This window comes from Suncus etruscus, chromosome 6 (assembly GCF_024139225.1).
Source record: "Suncus etruscus isolate mSunEtr1 chromosome 6, mSunEtr1.pri.cur, whole genome shotgun sequence".
Classification (NCBI taxonomy): domain Eukaryota; kingdom Metazoa; phylum Chordata; class Mammalia; order Eulipotyphla; family Soricidae; genus Suncus; species Suncus etruscus.
Window position 1 is genome coordinate 5,397,985 of NC_064853.1, and position 18,481 is coordinate 5,416,465.

At 51.7% G+C, this 18,481-nt stretch overlaps 2 protein-coding genes across 10 annotated transcripts in view; one reads left to right on the forward strand and one right to left on the reverse strand.

Annotated features, from left to right (window-relative positions):
- The window catches only part of CLSTN1 (calsyntenin 1), an 833,174-nt gene that overhangs the window by 253,994 nt on the left and 560,699 nt on the right, over window positions 1-18,481 (reverse strand). The gene's annotated exons all lie outside the window — the stretch shown is intronic.
- UBE4B (ubiquitination factor E4B) overlaps window positions 1-18,481 on the forward strand; it is a 99,110-nt gene that overhangs the window by 42,320 nt on the left and 38,309 nt on the right. The window contains exons 3-9 of one of the 2 annotated variants that reach the window (XM_049775281.1): window positions 2,895-3,030; window positions 7,004-7,091; window positions 8,014-8,158; window positions 8,952-9,180; window positions 9,570-9,947; window positions 15,031-15,172; window positions 16,617-16,717. In XM_049775281.1, the coding sequence (XP_049631238.1) occupies window positions 2,895-3,030; window positions 7,004-7,091; window positions 8,014-8,158; window positions 8,952-9,180; window positions 9,570-9,947; window positions 15,031-15,172; window positions 16,617-16,717 (1,219 nt within the window). The remainder of the gene's footprint in view (window positions 1-2,894; window positions 3,031-7,003; window positions 7,092-8,013; window positions 8,159-8,951; window positions 9,181-9,569; window positions 9,948-15,030; window positions 15,173-16,616; window positions 16,718-18,481) is intronic. The other variant, XM_049775280.1, reaches the window with a different exon arrangement.

Consider the following 18,481-nt stretch of genomic DNA (forward strand, 5'->3'; position numbering starts at 1 on the left):
AAAACCAAATAAAAAACCTAATTTTAAAACTCACACAAAGGGCCAGAGTGATAGTACAGGGATAAGGCGTTTGCCTTGCATACTGTCTACCAGAGACTGACCCATGTTTCACCCCCAGCATCCCATCTGGTACCCTGAGCTTGCCAGGAGCAATTATTGAGCACATCCAAAGTAACCCTGATCGTCTCCGGGTGTGGCCCAGAAACCAAAGAATAAAAAAGATAAAAATAAAACAAAACTCACAAAAGTGTATTCTCTGACCACAGTAGAATTAGTTTCAGTATCAGAAAAATGCCACCATAATTGTATGTTTCTAGAAGTGGCTAGAAATGGAAATTAAAGCAGTGCACTGTTGGGTTAAAAAAGGGAAAAATTTTCCCATGAAGAATTAGAAAATATTTTGAAAAGATAATATGAACAAGTCTTAGTTTTGGGACCACACCCGGTGACGCTCAGGGCTCAGTCCTGGTTCTGTGCTCAGAAGTCACTCCTGGCCGGCTCCCGGAGATCCATCCTAGTACAACCATGTCCTCCCCCCTGTACTATCACTTCACCCCTCCAATGCTTCTCTTTCAAGAAGGGAGCATTCACCAGTAAATCTTGACTTGTCACGTCAAGACTTTAGAAAAGAACAAGCCCATGGAGCCCCGTTGGGTCTGGGAAATAATGACAGAAAGGACTCACATGATCTGCCAACAGATCTGGTGCTCCTGGCACGACGGGGTCCTGGCAGTGCCAGGCTCAACCCCAGCCTCTAACCACCAGCCTAGTTGGCTGAGAGTCCTAATATGTGGATCTCAACATCCCTAAACCCGCTTGGGTTGGGAGCTCACTCTCCCTGCCCCGCATTGTACACAGAGAAATCCACAGGCTCAAAAAAGCAGGCACAGAGCCATATACACCAAGAATGGATGGAACCGGATGCAGGAATAAAAGAGCAGTGAAACCCAAAGATTGTTTCCAGGGTCAGTAAAGGTGATAAGCCGCTACCGGGACTGCAGAGGAGGGGCCGAAGAAATAGTGCAGTGAGTAGCGCACTTGCCTGATCTGGATTCTGTTCCCAGCACCTTGTATGGTCCCCCGAGAACCCTCAAGAGCGATTCCAGAGTGCAGAGCCAGGAGGAAGCTGAGTATCACTGGGTATGATCCCAAAACAAACAATAGCAACAAAAGACTGAAAAGGAAAAAAAGAAATGAGAGAAGTTTTTTTTGTTTTTGTTTCTTGGGCCACACCTGGCGGTGCTCAGGGGTTCCTCCTGGCTATCTGCTTAGAAATAGCTCCTGGCAGGCACGGGGGACCTTATGGGACGCCGGGGATTCGAACCAACCACCTTGGGTCCTGGATTGGTTGCTTGCAAGGCAAACGCCGCTGTGCTATCTCTCCAGCCTCCGAGAGAAGTTTTTAGTATCAGCAATAAGGTTGGGGGCCAGAGAGATATCACAGCAGGAAAGGCACTGCCTTTCACACACCCAGCAGCATTTGGGTTACTCCTGGCTCTCAGCTCAGAAATTGCTCCTTGCAAGCTCGGGTGACCATATGGGATCCCGGTTTTGAACCTGAGTCTGTCCTGGGTTGGCCACATGCAAGGCAAATGCCCTACCGCTATGCTGTCTCTCTGGCCCCAGGCCCAATATATTTAAATTTTTTAGGGAGCCGGAGAGATGGCATGGAGGTAAAGTGTTTGTTTGCCTTGCATGCAGAAGGACAGTGGTTCGAATCCCGGCATTCCATATGGTCCCCCGAGCCTGCCAGGAGCAATTTCTGAGTATAGAGCCAGGAGTAACCCCTGAGCACTGCTGGGTATGACCAAAAAAAAAAAAAAAAAAAAAAAAAGATGTGGTCTAGCACTAAAACTCAACCTAGGGGCCAGAGAGATAGCACAGCAGTAAGGCGTTTGCCATAGATATAGAAGGACAGTGGTTTGAATCCCGGCATCCCATATGGTCCCCCAAGCCTGCCAGGAACGATTTCTGAGCAGAGTCAGGAGTAAACCCTGAGCGGTGCCAGGGGTGACCCAAACCCCCCTCCCCCAAATTTTTAAATTTTTTAATTTGTTTTTGGTCCCTGGGTCACATCCAGTGGTGCTTACTCAGAGCTTACTCCTGCCTCTATGCACAGAAATCACTCCTGGCAGTGTTCAGGGGACCCTATGGGGTGCTGGGGATTGAACCTGGGTCAGCTATGTGCAAGGCAAGCACTCTCCCTGCTGTCCTTTGACTCCGGTGGCTGGATTGATCTATATTGAAAGGCTTTGCTTGGCCAAGTCTTGTTTGCCTGGTGAAATGTCCTCAGCATTTTATGATGAAAAAAGCCCTGGTGGCCACCATTGGGATTCTTTTTTCTTTCTTTTTTTTTCTTTTTGGTTTTTGGGTCACACCTGGCCGCACTCGGGTTACTTCTGGCTTTATGCTCAGAAATTGCTCCTGGCAGGCACAGGGGATCATATGGGATGCCGGAATTTGAACCACCAACCTTCTGCATGCAAGACAAACATCTTACCTCCATGGTATCTCTTTGGCCCCCACCATTGGAATTCTGCCTTTGTATTTGTCCCCACCTGCTTCCCAGTCCCCAGTCCTCTGTCAGGTTTGGAGCTCCTGGGCTGCCTGTAAATTCTCACTGACACTCTTGCACTAAGAGACCAGGCTTTGGAGCTGGGAAGATGGGAGGGGGGTCCATTCAAGTCCTAGCAGTCACTCTTTCTGCCAGCTGGTCTGGGTATTGCTGAAGGAGCATGGATGGCCCATCCTGGGGTCCTGGTGATACCCAACTCATGTTTTTATTCCCCCTAAGATGCTCTCCCAATAGGCCAGTGGCCCCTATCTGAGCACCGTGCCCACATCTGCTGCACCCTCGAAACTCACATTGCTCTGTCTCTTGTTTTGGTTGCCAGGCGTGGCTCATCGGAGCCAGAGCAGCGAAGGCGTCAGCTCGCTCAGCAGTTCACCCTCCAACAGCCTCGAAACCCAGTCTCAGTCACTCTCCCGCTCGCAGAGTATGGACATTGATGGCGTCTCCTGTGAGAAGAGGTAACAGACGCGGCCACGCGCTGTGCTCAAGAGCTGGTGGCACGGTGGCAGGGGCAGGGGAAGGGGCCCTTTCATTCCCTGAGACTCCAAGTAACATCTTAGATGCCAGACCAGAGACCCTGTGATCCTTTGCAAGTTGAGTCCCACAATATGGATCCTCTTACTTTGGTGATTTTGTGTGTTTGTTTTGGGCCACACCCAGCACCACTCAGGGCTTACTCCTGGCTCTGCACTCAGGAATCACTCCTGGCAGACTCCGGAGATCTTAAGGGATGTGGGGTATTGAACCTGGGTGAGTCCCACATCAGCCACTTGCAAGGCAAATGCCCTCCCCACTTGTGTTATTGTTCCAGCTGGATCCTCTCTGTTAGGGACATTTGTCACCATGTCAGGCTGGCGGGTACACATCAATGCTCGCCCTTTTCTGAAGGTTTCCCACTCTGGGAAATGACTACATTTGGCAGCGCTCAGAGCAGGTTAGGTTACTGGGGTGCTAAGGTGGAGATTTCTCATGCACAGGGTTGCAGGCCTTGCAGCCTCCCCAGTGCTCATCTCTGCCCTCTGGCTTCTGCTTTGTTGCCAGCAGTGCCATTTCCTTGGCCAGGCTGAGTGTGGCAAGGCTGAGTGACTTTGGCAGAGCCCAGCAGCTACCTGTAGAGTTAGGCTGGCACTCACAACACGGGTCCCCAAGATGAGAGTTCAGGAGTGAAGACACTCTAGAGCAAACGCCCAAGTTAAAGAGAGAAAACATAAACAACTTTAGTTTTTTGGGGGGTCACACCTGGCAGTGCTCAGGAATTACTCCTGGATCTGATCCCTCTCTCCCCTCCGTCTCTATCTCTCTCCTTTCTCTCTTTCACATTCATTCCCTGCCCCCCCTCCAGGTATTCACTATCCTTAATGAAGGGGTACCATGTATTTCATGTTATCTCCTTTCAGCATCCAGTTCCTGTCCAGAATGATCAGTTCCAACTCTCACTGTCCTAGTGGTTTCTTCTCTGCCCTAATTGTACTCCCTCATTATTTGTGGCAAGTTCCTACCATGGCCTTCTCCTCCAGGACCTCATCTCTATTATCTGTGGATATTTTACCATACTGTCTTTTATTTAAACTTTTAAGATGGAACCATCAGGTCAGCTCAGGTTTCATAACCAGTAGCTGGCACTCTAGGGGACAGGCTTTAGTTTTGTTTTGTTTTTGTTTTTGGGCCACACCCGGCGGTGCTCAGGGGTTACTCCTGGCTGTCTGCTCAGAAATAGCTCCTGGCAGGCACGGGGGACCATATGGGACACCGGGATTTGAACCAACCACCTTAGATCCTGGATCGTCTGCTTGCAAGGCAAACGCTGCTGTGCTATCTCTCCGGGCCCCAGGCTTTAGTTTTACACCAAAGCTGTTGTCTGAAAACCCTACAGCTAAATTGGGCCCAGAGGGTCCCAGTAGATGTAGCCGAATCAAGACTCCATTCAGCCACATTCTCCCTTTATTGCCTTTGGAAAATGGCTTGGAAATAGATCAGAAATCACGGAAGTCCAGCCTGGGTGAGACATAACTTTAATAAATCTGTAAGGATCGAATTAAGCACTTAATGATTTGGGGTTTTGTGGGTGAACAGATGCAGATTGTAACTGTCAGGTCCTGAAAATCTACCTTGACACAAACTTATGGGAAAATTTAAGATCTGGAAAGATAATACAGCAGGGAAGGAGCTGGCTTTGCATGCTGCCAACCCAGGTTCAATCCCTGGCACCCACATCATTTCCCCAAGTCTGCCAGGAGTGATCCTTGAGCACAGAACCAGGAGTAAGCCCCAGCCACAGTTGGAGTGGGCCAAAAAAAAAAAAAAAAAAAGGAATGGGGCAGGGCGGAGAGATAGCACAGCGGTGTTTGCCTTGCAAGTAGCCAATCCAAGACCTAAAGTTGTTGGTTTGAAACCCGGCATCCATATGGTCCCCCGTCCATGCCAGGAGCTATTTCTGAGCAGATAGCCAGGAATAACCCCTGAGCACCACCTGGTATGGCCCAAAAACCAAAAAAAAAAAAAAAAAAAAAAAAAAAGGGAATGGTGGCTGGAGAGATAGTACAGGTAAGTTGTTTGTCTAATATGCAGCTCATCTGGGTTTGATCCCCAGCACCTCATGCTCCCCTGAGCCCTCTAGGAGTTATCCCTGAGCACTGCTGACTATGGCCAAGAAACAAACCAAAAAAAAATTAAGGAACCATTTAGACTGCAGGGGTCCTCAAACTTTTTAAACAGGGGGCCAGTTCACTGCCCCTCAGACCATTGGAGGGTCTGACTATAGTAAAAACAAAACTTATGAACCAATTCTTTTTTTTTTTTTTTTGGTTTTTGGGCCACACCCGGTAACACTCAGGGGTTACTCCTGGCTATGTGCTCAGAAGTTGCTCCTGGCTTGGGGGACCATATGGGACACCGGGGGATCGAACCTCGGTCCGTCCAAGGCTAGCACAGGCAAGGCAGGCACCTTACCTTTAGCGCCACCGCCCGGCCCCTATGAACGAATTCTTATGCACACTGCATATATCTTATTTTGCAACGAAGAAACAAAACAGATACAAATACAATATGTGGCCCGCGGGCCATAGTTTGAGGACCACTGATTAGAGCATGAATAAATATTAAGTGACAGTAAAAAATCAACAAGCAAGGAAGGGCTCGTTTCCAGCTCCATGGAGAAAACTTGCTCTGTACACACCTAACTGGGGTTCCAGCACCAGCACTAATGGTCTCTTGAGCATTGCCAAGTGTGTTCCTGGCAACCCCCTTTCTACTGGGAGGTGACCTGGGTAGTTAGGCACTGCAAGGCCTTGGCACTGGATTGTCAAGTCAGTTTGGTCAAGGATTATCTGGGAAACCCCCACCCACTCTACTTAGCTCAGCACCCTCTGGAGGCCCCCAAACAAAAAGACAACAGCTAAAAAGTACAGAAAATCTGCTTTAATGAGCCAAAAAGAAAAAAAACAAAATAAAACTGCAAGCTTGGAAAAATCTTTTCCCTCTCCTCTCCTCTCCTCTCCTCTCCTCTCCTCTCCTCTCCTCTCCTCTCCTCTCCTCTCCTCTCTCTCCTCTCCTCTCCTCTCCTCTCCTCTCCTCTCCTCTCCTCTCCTCTCCTCCTCTCCTCTCCTCTCATCTCCTCTCCTCCTCTACTCTCCTCTCCTCTCCTCTCATCTCCTCTCCTCTCCTCTCCTCTCCTCTCCTCTCCTCTCCTCTCCTCCCCTCCCCTCTCCCTCCCCTCCCCTCCCCTCCCCTCCCCTCCCCTCCCCTCCCCTCCCCTCCCCTCCCCTCCCCTCCCCGCCCCTCCCCTCCCCTCCCCTCCCCTCCCCTCCCCTCCCCTCCCCTTTTCTTTCTCCTTCCCTCCCTTTCTCCCTCCCTCCCCTCCTCCTTCCCTTCCTCCCTCCCTCCCTTGGTTTTTCGGTCATACCTGCAGCGCTCAGGGGTTCCTCCTGGCTCTACGCTCAGAAATCGTCCCTGGCAGGCTTGGGGGACCATATGGGATGCTGGGATTTGAACCATCGTCCTTTTGCATGCAAGACAAGTGCCTTACCTCCATGCTATCTCTCTGGTCCCCGGGATAAATATTTTCAAGAGTATGAAATAAAGTTGAGGTTAATAATGACAAACAAGCGGTGGGGCCGGAGAGATAGCATGGAGGTAAGGTGTTTGCCATGCATGCAGAAGGACTGTGGTTCGAATCCTGGCATCCCATATGGTCCCCTGAGCCTGCTAGGAGTGATTTCTGAATGTAGAGCCAGGAGTAACCCCTGAGCACTGTTGGGTGTGACCCCCACCCTCCCAAAATAATATTAACAAGCTGTGTAGAAGCACTTTTAGCATTTTAGCTGTCCCAACTGATAACGGTCGGGAGCCAGGAGCTTGTGCACGGGCATGTCAGATGATTGATTTGGGGAAAGTGCAAATCGCAAACCCAATGATTGTTCTTTATGTCTCAAGCATGTCCCAGGTGGATGTGGATTCAGGGATTGAAAACATGGAGGTCGATGAGAATGACCGACGGGAGAAAAGGAGCCTCAGCGATAAGGTTGGTCAGAGTCAGACGCTGCTGCTGCTGCCAGCCTACGGGCCGGACACGAGATTGACTCCTGGTGTGTCTGGGGTCTGGGAGGGCTACGTGTCCACCTGCCCTTCTCTCTCTCTCTCTCTCTCTCTCTCTCTCTCTCTCTCTCTCTCTCTCTCTCTCTCTCTCTCTCTCTCTCTCTCTCTCTCTCTCTCTCTCTCTCTCTCTCTCTCTCTCTCTCTCTCTCTCTCTCTCTCTCTCCCCCCCTCCTCTCTCTCTCCTCCCCCCCCCCCCCCGCTAAATTTACTGTGCTTTGGGGTGTCCATATCCTTTGGTGGAAGTTGAGTGGGAAAGCAGTTTTCCGTACCCAATAATGGCTCATTGACCTTAGACTTCTTGGGGGATGATTGACAGCTGGAGCAAGAGGAGGGAGAGTCAGACAGGTCCATTTGAGAAAAGTCTTTGCTCCTGTTATCCTCTGAGCTCCCATGTGTAAAAGAAACAACTTTTGCCCATTAAGCGATTTTATGTATTTGTTTTTGGGGCCACACCCAGCAGTGCTCAGGGGTTGCTCCTGGCTCAGGCTTGGGACCATAAGAGATGCCTGGGATTGAACGTGGGTTGGCTGCCTGCAAAGCAAATGCCCTCCCTGCTGTGCTGTTGCTCCGGCCCCTCATTAAGTGATTATTTTTTATTTCTGATGGCATGTGGTATGAAGTGTCCCATTTTGGGGGGGAAAAATGACTGAAGAAATGTTAGCTTGGCCCTAAGGCATTCAGAGAGGAAAAACAGGGCCTGTCTCTGCTCCACTCCCTGATGCTCCCAGGTACTAGGCTTGCAGGCCCTGGGCAGCTGCCGAGTTCCCCAAGCAGAACTTGTTGGGTTTCTAAAATGCCATTTCTGGTCCTGTGAAGCCCACCTCACCCCCAGATATTCTCTCTCGCAGGAGCCTTCATCAGGGTCGGAAGTGTCCGAAGAACAGGCCTTGCAGCTGGTCTGTAAGATCTTCCGTGTCTCCTGGAAGGACCGTGACAGAGACGTCATCTTCCTTTCATCTCTCTCCGCGCAGTTCAAGCAGAACCCAAAAGAAGGTGGTTCAGACACTATTCACCCCACAGCCTAGCAGCCCCCCTTCTCTTTCCTGGGTCCCCACTCCTGCTATGGTGTGCTCCTTGGGAGAGCACTGCCTTTTTGAGCACTTCCGCTGCTCTTTCTAGCTTTCCTGGTGTTTTTTTTTTTTTTTTTTTAATTTGTCGTGGTTTGGGGGCCACATCCGGCAGCGTTCAGGGCTTACTCTCGGCTCCGCACTCAGAAATTGCTTCTGGCAGGCTTGGGGAAACCCTGTGGATGCTGGAGATTGAATCCGGGTTGGCAGCATGCAAGGCCAAGCGCCCTCCCCCTGTACTGTCACTCTGGCCCTAATTTTCGTGGGTGTTTTTTTTTTTTGGGGGGGGGCACACCAGTGATGCTCAGGAGTTACTCCTGGCTCTATGCTCAGTAATTGGTCCTGGCTTGGGGGACCATATGTCCTAGGTCAGTCATGTGCAAGGCAAAAGCCCTTGTGATTTTTTTTTTTTTTAAAGGAAAATTATTGTAGGTATATGAATGTCTCCGTGTATCTGGGAAGACATTTTTCCTTAAACATTTTTATTTCTTCCAATTTGTTTTTTTGGGTCACCCTCAGCAGAGCCCAGTTTACTCCTAGCTCTGCACTCAGAAATCACTCCTGGCAGGCCTAGAGGAGAACCCTATGGGATGGGGGGGGATCAAATCAGATTGGCTGTGTGCAATGCAGACGCCCTCCCCACTGTCCATTCTCTCTTGTGCTCAATGTGGCTTTTTGTGTAACTCGTCCCCTTTCCTTTTCCCCTGCCGCCCCGACAGTGTTCTCGGACTTTAAGGATTTGATCGGCCAGATCTTGATGGAGGTGCTGATGATGTCCACGCAGACTCGGGATGAAAACCCGTTCGCCAGTCTGACGGCCACGTCCCAGCCCATTGCTGCGGCCGCCCGGTCCCCGGATCGAAGTCTCCTGCTCAACACCGGCTCCAACCCGGGCACGAGCCCTATGTTCTGCAGCGTGGGCTCCTTCGGCGCTGGCTCCTTGTCCAGGTCAGTGTGGGGTCCTGGGCCTTGTTCCTCATCCGGTCACATGCAGAATGAGGACAAGTTTAACTGTGGGCTTGGCCACCCACCTATCTCCCCAACTGCCGAGGGTGAGGATCCCACAGCTGGCTGGAATGTTGGTAAACCAATTCTTTCGAGCAGTGGCACTATGTGTGCTGGGAGATTCTTCTCGAAGAAGGACCCCCTCGCCCTAGAACTGTGATCTCTCTTCTCTGTCCAGATAACGGGCTTCCTCCCTGGTGAACAGCCTGCACTGATGCTCTGTAACCCAGGCACGTCGGGCGAGGCTAGTTTCCTTTCCTGGTTGTTGCTCTCCACTTTCCTTCTTCATCCTTCCTTCTTTCTTTATTTCTTTTCTCTCTCCTTCCCTGTAGCCTCTATGACACTAGTCCAGCTCCCAGTGCGAGCGCCTGGAGCTCACTGCCAGCATCGAGTCCCTGTCTGGCCTCACCTACCCGGCCAGTCCCCCAGACGGCCACCCCCTCCCTGTGGCTGGGTCCGGCAATTGTGGGGAGCCAACCCACTTCGCCACGGTACCGACCCTACACGCTCAGCACCCTCTGGGGTCCTTCCTCTGCGCCCAGGTCTTCGGGCATCTCCACTCTGTCAAGCTCGCCTAGTGTGTCCTTCCCGGCCAGCAGCCCTCAGGGAGCGCCTGCCAGCTGGTCTATACAGAGACCCCCCGACAGTGGCCCCCCTGTACTGTCTGCCTCCCCCAGCCGTGGCACCTCCTTCCAGAGGATCTCTCCTAGGTACTGATGCAGCCTGACGAAAGGCCCTTAACTCTGCGGGTGCCCGGCTGGTGCCCAGCTATGTGTCACCCTGCTGCTGCTTCAGCCCAGCTTCCATATAATCTTTTAGGGAAGGGTGACACCCTTCTTACCCCCACCTTTTTGCTCTGCCTCCTTCCCCTACATAAAGAGAGAAAGATTCGATATCTGGAAACAAATCCCTTTTACCTGTTTCTTTTCCTTCCTCCTCCTCCTCGGTGAATTCCAGAGGCAGGGCCCTGTCTGATTCTGACACTCTAGACATTTTATTTTGTGGCCAAGGCACAATTGGCTGAGATGCAATGCTGGCCAGGGTTCCTTGGTTCCAAGGGGCCCCCTGGCTCCCCCCCCACCCCCCGGCACTTGTAGTGTCCCACACACCCACAGCCCACCACCCCCAGGGGCTGCTTTGCTGCATGCTGCGTGTCGCAGGTGGGATTTGGCGTGTGCGGTGTCCCCCTCGTGGCAGGGCTCTGTGTGTTTTTTCTCTGCGCCCTGATGACCTTCTCTGCTTCTATTGTGGTAGTCTGTACGACAGTCCTTTCTCCTTCCTCTTCCTCGCGCTTTCTGAGGACAGTAGCGACGAAGACGGAGCAGAAGATGATGATGATGATGAAGGTGGTGGTGATGAGTTTGCTTGTGTCCAGTTTGGGTCCAGGTATCAGGAATGGAGTTTGGTGCCTGCATGCACCTCGGCGCTTAGGGACTACTAACGTCTGTGGGTTGCATTAGGGGGCTTTGCATCTCGAGAGAGGGAGAGAGCATAGAGAGGGGAAAAAGAGGAGAGGGAAGAAGAGATGGCTCAGAAGACCGGTTGCAGGCAGTGCATGCGGACCCTGGTTTGAACCCTGTCACCAAAGGATTCATCTAGCACCCCCCAGCACTGAGCCCGCAAAAAGAAGAAGCAAGAAATGTGCTTGTTCCAAAGTACAGCGGACGCCTGAGGAGGCCATGTTGTTCACGGGACATGCTCTGTTGCTGGTGGGTTTATGGGAGAACTTAGGTAGAACCGTTTTCTCCAGAAAATGAACATAACCCCCTCTGCAGGGTGGGTTTTCAGCCTGGACTCTAGCATGAGGCACTGGTGTTCAGGGAGCCCTCAGGGAAGAAAATGCACCTGCTTCCTCCTTATACCCCCCCAAGTGTCCTAGGTGAGACCGGAGGGACGCAGCTGGGACTTGGGGCTCCACAGCAGAGCACGTGTGTGGGGGGGTGCGCGCACGTGTGTGTGTGTGTGTGTGTGTGTGTGTGTGTGTGTGCGTGCGTGCTTGTGTGCGTGTGCAGGCTCGGGGACTGTGCTCATTGCTCTGACCTTGATTTCCTGCATCACCTCGTTGACCTTGGTGTAGCAGCACTCTGCTGCTGTCAGCTTAGCTGCCCCTGGATGCTGCAGAGTCTGGCGGAGCACTCAGCCCCGAGGTTTTCTAGGTGACTTTGAGCCGAGCCGAGCGGAGCCGAGCCTCTACCTAATTGCACCTTTTCTGAGCCCGCTGACTCATTGTCTCTGGTCGTGCTCCGGAATGGAAGTTTCCTCCAGACCCCGTTGGTCTTTGTGCTCAGCTTGGTTCAAAAATAACCTGGTGCTATGAATAGCCATGCAGGAGCCCCACGGTGTGGTGCAGTTGGTTAAATCCGGCAGCCCGGGCCGAATCCTTGGAGGCCATTAAGGAAAGTTGGAGTGAGCTTGTGCCCAGCGTGGGGGTCGAGTTGATCCGGAAGGTTGATTCTTGCCCTGGGGAATCAGGGTCTCTGCACTTGAGTTTCTTTCCAAAGGTTTCTGTGTCTTTCTTGTGTGTGATTTGGGGGCGTGTGGTGTCTGGAGGTGCCTGCCTCTCCCTCCTAAAGGCTGTGTTGGGGCACCCTCTTCTCTCTTCCTGGCCCTGTTCCCTGGGGTTTTCTCTAGCAGAGAGGACAGCATGTGCTGGTCTCCCACTCGCTCCTCTCCAGCCTGGCCACAAAGCTCAGCCTCAGGGGGAGAAATGGCTACAGCCAGAAAGGTGTCTGCTGCTCCCTGGCCCCCAGACCTCTCCCTAGCAACACCCACATTCCCAGTCAGTCACACACAGACACACACAGACACACACACAGACACACAGACACACACACACCCTCTCTCCCTAGCAACACCCACATTCCCAGTCTACACACATGCCTCTATCTGGTGTCACACACACACACACACACACACACACACACACACACACACATCTGGTGTCACTCACATACACACACACATATCTGGTGTCACTCACACACACACACACACACACACTATCTGGTGTCACTCACACACACACACACACACACACACACACACACACACACACACACACACACCGGGTACTCACATGCACAAATCCATAAGCAGTATGCAAATACCTCTTTAGTTGGTGTGTGTGTACTCATACTTACACTCACACACATTCTCAACTCTTACTCTTCACACAACACACACTGACACACACATTCATACTCTTGCACACACATACAGACACATTCTTCCTCCTTTCCTACCTCCCCTTTCTTTCCACTTGGTGCTTTGATGCTCCCAGGTTGCCACCTGGCCAGCCCCATTGAAGTGACATAAGCCATAGGCACAGACTTTCTACTTTGGGTTTCCTAGAAACTTGGTCCCCGTCCTTCTCTAGCACCACTGGACAGGCTGCCCTGTGTTAGCTGGGGCCATGCCCAGGCTCCTCTGAGCCTTGGGAGAGGCTGACCGAGAGCTCTTTTCAGATGAGTTTTCTGCCGGAACTCTGCCACTTGGACTTGGCTGTGCCTGGAGGGAATGTAAAATTCCAGGTTGGCGTGGGGAAAAGGGGGTAACCAAAAATAGGGGAGTGATTATCCCTGTCACAGGAAAAGAAACTGCTGGAAAATTTTGTAAGAAACAACTTTTGGGGAGGGGGCATTTAAAATGGAATTCAGGCAGCTGAAGTAGGTACGATACAGCAGGAGGGCACTTGCCTTGCATGCCGCTGGCCTGGGTTCGATTCCCTGCATCTCATATGGTCCCTGAGCACCGCAGGAATGATCCCTGAATGCTGCAGAGCCAGGAGTTAGCCCTGAGCACTGCCAAGACCCAGGACCCTTCAAATACAGCTGGTACCGCACAACACCTCATCCCTGGGGCCTCGTAATGCATGACCCGATTACCCTGCTTGGCAGAGTATCACCAGGAATGGTCCCCCAGTACCCCTGGGAAGGCTGCCTCCTTCCCCCAAGATTTCCAAGAGTTCATGTAAAATTACATGTCTTTTGTACAACATTTTTAGGGGAAAATAGTAATACCAACATGTAGCTGGACAGATTGAAAAAACCTCAATTAGGAAAGGAATCCCATACCTCCTGTTGGAGGTGGAGTGGAGAGGGGCTAGGAGATGCCGGCCCAGTTGAAGTTCCCTGCAGTAAGTAATCCACACAGGGGCCCGAGAGATAGCATGGAGGTAAGGCGTTTGCCTTGCATGAAGAAGGACGGTGGTTTGAATCCCGGCATTCCATATGGTCCCCTGAGCCAGCCAGGAGCGATTTCTGAGTGCAGAGTCAGGAGGAACCCCTGAGTGTCATCGGGTGTGCCCCACCCAAATAAAATTAATCCACCCAGATAATGAAGGTTATAGCAGGTAAGAAAACTCACACCATAAGCAGTTCATCCACAAACCAGTCGCTCCACCACGTGGAACCACAAGCCTAGATGGCAGCCCTGCTCCTCAGCAATCCAGCCTCCCCTTTATTGAGCTCCAAACAAAACTACTCCCCCCTCCCCCAGGAAGAGTGGAAAAGCCGGATGAAAGGCAGAGGGAACAAGATATAAATGGGGAGTAATTCAAAGGCCTCTATTTTCTTCACACCAATATACTGAAAACTGTTTCATGAGAGCCAGAGAAATAAATATCTCAGAGGTGGCAACAAATGCTTTGTTCGAGGCAAGAAGCCCAGGTTCTTCGGCCAGGGACAACCCCTGAGCACTGAGCCATGAGCATGTACATAGCCCCTCCGAGCACTACCAGTTGTGACCCCCAAACCAAAACACGTTTCCTGGTAGCATAAATTCATGCATCATAGTTCTGTGCTACTTCCTTTTTCAGTGACAAGTGCAACATCTGTCCTCTGGGGCAAATGGGTTACCTTCAGGGGTCACTACACACTCAGGAATCTCACTCCTTGGGGTGTTAAGGATGGAACCTCAGTTGGTTGTGTGCAGGCCTCCTTGCTGTTTTATCGCTCCGGCCCTCTTTCCATTTCTGGCCTCTCTACCCGTGTACCTTAGGTTGAAGTAGGGGTGAGGCCTGACTGCATCCCCTTTTCTTCCCACCCCGTATCCTCTTTCCCTGCACGTTTTCTGTCCCCCATGTCCCTTCCGAAGCTCGCTCACTCCTCATCGTCTTTTGGCATATTGTGATTCAAATCTACTCGAGAGTCAGGCCTCTGACCTAACGGAGGATTGAAACCTGGCTCTGTTGCTGCAGCCCTGGCTCTGGGGACTGTGCCTGACTCAGCCTGCAGACCCTGGGATGACTGAGCTGGCCCACCTGCAGGGTTTGTGATGGGCTTATATGGTCCCTCCTGGTGTTTGTCACAGAAAGTGCTAGGGGGAGAGAGAGAGGGGGGGGGAGGGAGGTAGGGGAGGGGAGGGGAAGGGAGGGGAGAGAGAATTTTCTCAGATTGCCAGGTGCTGAGTCCAATACTCTTCATTAATCTCTGTGTCTGAGAAATGGGTGCTGTTGAGCCTGGCTTTGCCCTTCACCCATGGCCCTGACTCGTGCTGGGCCAGGCCTTTGTGTCTCTGATTGGCATTGACCTTGCCAACTCGGTGAGGTTCTGGGTCACCAGGCCGCTTCTCTGCTTGCTGTTGGCGACGTGTTGGCTAAATCCAGGAGGCCGTGAGCCTGCTGTGACTAGATGGAGTCGGTGTGCCACCCAGGGCCGCAGGGTTGTTTCGGGGTTTTGTTGGCTCAGCTATTCTAACAGCTTTTCCCTCTGTGAAGCGAAATCTCTGCTCCGTAGGAGAGAGAGCGAGAAGAGAGAGGAATCACCCCCTTTTTTTCTCTTCTCTCCTGGAAAGTCTGGGCGCTTCCGGTGGGGCGAGTACGTGGGACTCGTACAGCGACCATTTCACCATCGAGACGTGCCGAGAGACAGACATGCTCAACTACCTCATCGAGTGCTTCGACCGGGTGGGCATAGAGGAGAAGAAGGCGCCAAAGGTAATGGGACGCTTCACTCCACACGCACACGCAAGTACAGGCAGGTGCACATACACCTGGTTAGTGTGTGTGCATTGGTACTTCTCAAGATAATATGATGTAGTTTACTTACACACGCTCAGTAACCCTCTCAAGGTAATATAACTCACATGTATGATACAGCTTCATGATGTACACACATACAGACAGGATTATTAGCAATCTACTTCCCTCCAGTGAAAATTCCCCTGAAGGTATTAAAGCCCTCATTCTACCACCACCCCACTCCCACCCCAGTGCTCCTGGCGATGGGTTGATTGGTGGTTCCTCCCACGTGGGGCGTCTTTGTCAGCAGGAGAGAGACCAGGGACCATTTCCTACACCTCAGGCTCTGGTACAGGGGGAGTGACAGGCCCAGCGGCCTTGCCACCAGGGGCTCCGGTCCTCATCATCACTGGTGGCTTGTGGTGATCGGCCTGGTACTGAGAGAGCTGGAGCTTGCCAGCACTGTTCGAACTCCAGGCAGCTCAGCCCAGTGCACCCTGTGTGATCTGAGAAGCCGAGTGTTTCTCCCACCATCCTGACAGGACAGGGACCTCAGGGAGACAAGAGTTAAAGGCCAGAAACTGCCCTGTACCTGCCATCGCACTCATTCGTTCCAGCCCTATGTGTTTCTCTAGTTGCAGTTTTTCTTTATTATTTTGTTTCTGGGCTACACGCAGCAGCACTCAGGTGTTCCTCCTGGCTCCGTGTAAAATAAAAACAAAAATGCATCCACTAGTTGGGTGAGAGACCGCCCAGGCACCGTGTTTCTAACCCCTTAGGTGGACGGGTCTGATGAAGCAGGGTAGCGGCGGAGAAGTAATACACCAAGCCAGTGAGTTAAAGTTTCTTTGAGTTAGTCTGCTTTTTGACTCATGGCCTTTCTCTGCCATGTGCGGCCTCTGCCGTGTGCTCATTCACTCCCAAGCCCAAAGCCAGACCCCTTTCTTTATTATCCAGAACTCTACCCACTAGGGTAGGGGGAGGTCCTGTAATTCAGGTGGGCTTTTACAGACCAAAAAAGAGGTTGGGGGGGGGAGGGAGTTGGGGGAAGGGTTCACCTTACAGCTCTGCCTTTGGAATTCACTCCTGGCAGACTCAGGGGACCATATGGGATGCCCGGGATTGAACCTGGTGGGCCGTGTACAAGGCCTCCTTACTGTGCTATTTCTCCAGCCCCAACAGTTTTCCTTTAGAAGCTAATTTGGTGCCCCACCCCACTGGTTCCCAAACCTTACCAAGTGGCACACAAATGAGCATTGTGCAGGTGTCCAGGATGCCCGCTGCCTCACTGTCTGTAGAGAATTCACCAGGGCTGTGGCTCTGATTGGCTCCTAATGAGGGGAGGAGTGGGCCGTTTCCTTGGGGCGGGGGGGCCTGTGGTCGGCCTCTGTGACCTCCCCATCTCCTCCCTCCCTTGCAGATGTGCAGCCAGCCCGCCGTGAGCCAGCTCCTGAGTAACATCCGCTCGCAGTGTATCTCCCACACGGCGTTGGTGCTGCAGGGCTCCCTCACTCAGCCAAGGTAGGGGCCGAGTCCATAGACTCGGTGGCAGTGGGGCGGTGAGGACAGGTGGGTGACTCAGCTGGCGACTGCCGACATCACGTCCACTGTGTCTGTTCCGAAGGTGGCATGTTTATGATTTCATTTAAAAGCAGCTGGGGCCAGAGAGATAGCATGGAGGTAGGGTGCTTGCCTTGCATGCAGAGGAATGGTGGTTCGAATCCCAGCATCCCATATGGTCCCCCGAGCCTTCCAGGAGCAATTTCTGAGCATAGAGCCAGGAGTAACCCTGAGCGCTGCCTGGTGTGACCCCCAAAACAAAACAAAACAAAACAAAGCAGCTGCTTGAGGGCCTACACGATAACACAGCGGGGAGGGCATTTGCCTTGCACACAGTTGACATGGGTTCGATCCTCAGCATCCCATAGGGTCACCGGAGCACCACCAAGAGTGGTTTCTGAGTGCAGAAACACGAGTAAACCCCTGAGCACTGCCGGGTGTGGCCAAAAAATTTAAAAACATAAAAAACAGCTGCTTGAGCTCAGTAAATTTGTAAAATCTTCCCTTTGTGTGGGCTGGCCAGTCTAGTGCTGCTCTGAGGAAGGGTGGTGATGGGAGGGTCAGGTTACTGAGATGCACCCAGGTACTGCCATTTTTATATGATTCTACAAATAAAGAACTCAGGTCTAACACAAGGTTATTTGTGCATTCCACTGCTTGCATGTAAAATTTTATAATGGACAAATGACAGGCTTTACCTTCTCTCTGACTCTTTCTCATTTATATATTAGAACCATCCATTCCAAAAGGAAAAGATGTGATGTGTAAACCAAAGAATGGAAAAACAGGCCTTGGTCATGCCAACCTGTTTATCAGTTTGGATGAGGCAGAAAAGGAATAAAAATGGGAAGGGGCTTTGTTGGTACTGGTGGTTTTGGGGGTGTCTCAACTTGCTGGTGCTTAGGAAGTTGTTTGTTTGTTTGTGTTTGGGCCATACCCGGCAATGCTAAGGGGTTTCTTCTGATTTTGTGTTCAGAAACTACTACTGACGGTGCTTGGAGGACTTTATAGGATGCTGGGGATAACCTAGGTCGGCCATGTGCAAGACCTCATCCACAATACTATACTATCGGGTTTGAAAAGACAGTACTTTTTAATGCTGTATTTTTATTTTAATTTTTAAATTTTGAGCCACATCCAGTGGTGCTCAGGGCTTACTCTGCATCTGTGCTGTAGAATCATTCCTGGCAGTGCTCAGGGAGCCATTTGGGATGCCGAGGATCGCAACCGGGTCAGCTGCGTGCAAGACAAATGCCCTCCCTACTGTGTCATCGCGCCGGCCGTATGCTATATTCTTTTTTTTCTTTTTCTTTTTTTTTTTCGGTTTTTGGGCCACACCCGGCGATGCTCAGGGGTTACTCCTGGTTGTCTGCTCAGAAATAGCTCCTGGCAGGCACAGGGGACCATATGGGACACCGGGATTTGAACCAACCACCTTTGGTCCTGGATCAGCTGCTTGCAAGGCAAATGCCACTGTGCTATCTCTCCGGGCCCTCCATGCTATATTCTTTTTTTTTTTGGTTTTTGGGCCACATCCATTTGACGCTCAGGGGTTACTCCTGGCTATGCGCTCAGAAATCACCCCTGGCTTGGGGGGACCATATGGGATGCTGGGGGATCGAACCGTGGTCCGTCCTACGCTAGCGCTTGCAAGGCAGACACCTTACCTCTAGCGCCATCTTCCCGGCCCCCATGCTATATTCTTTTTAAAGAGCTCTAGCTAGG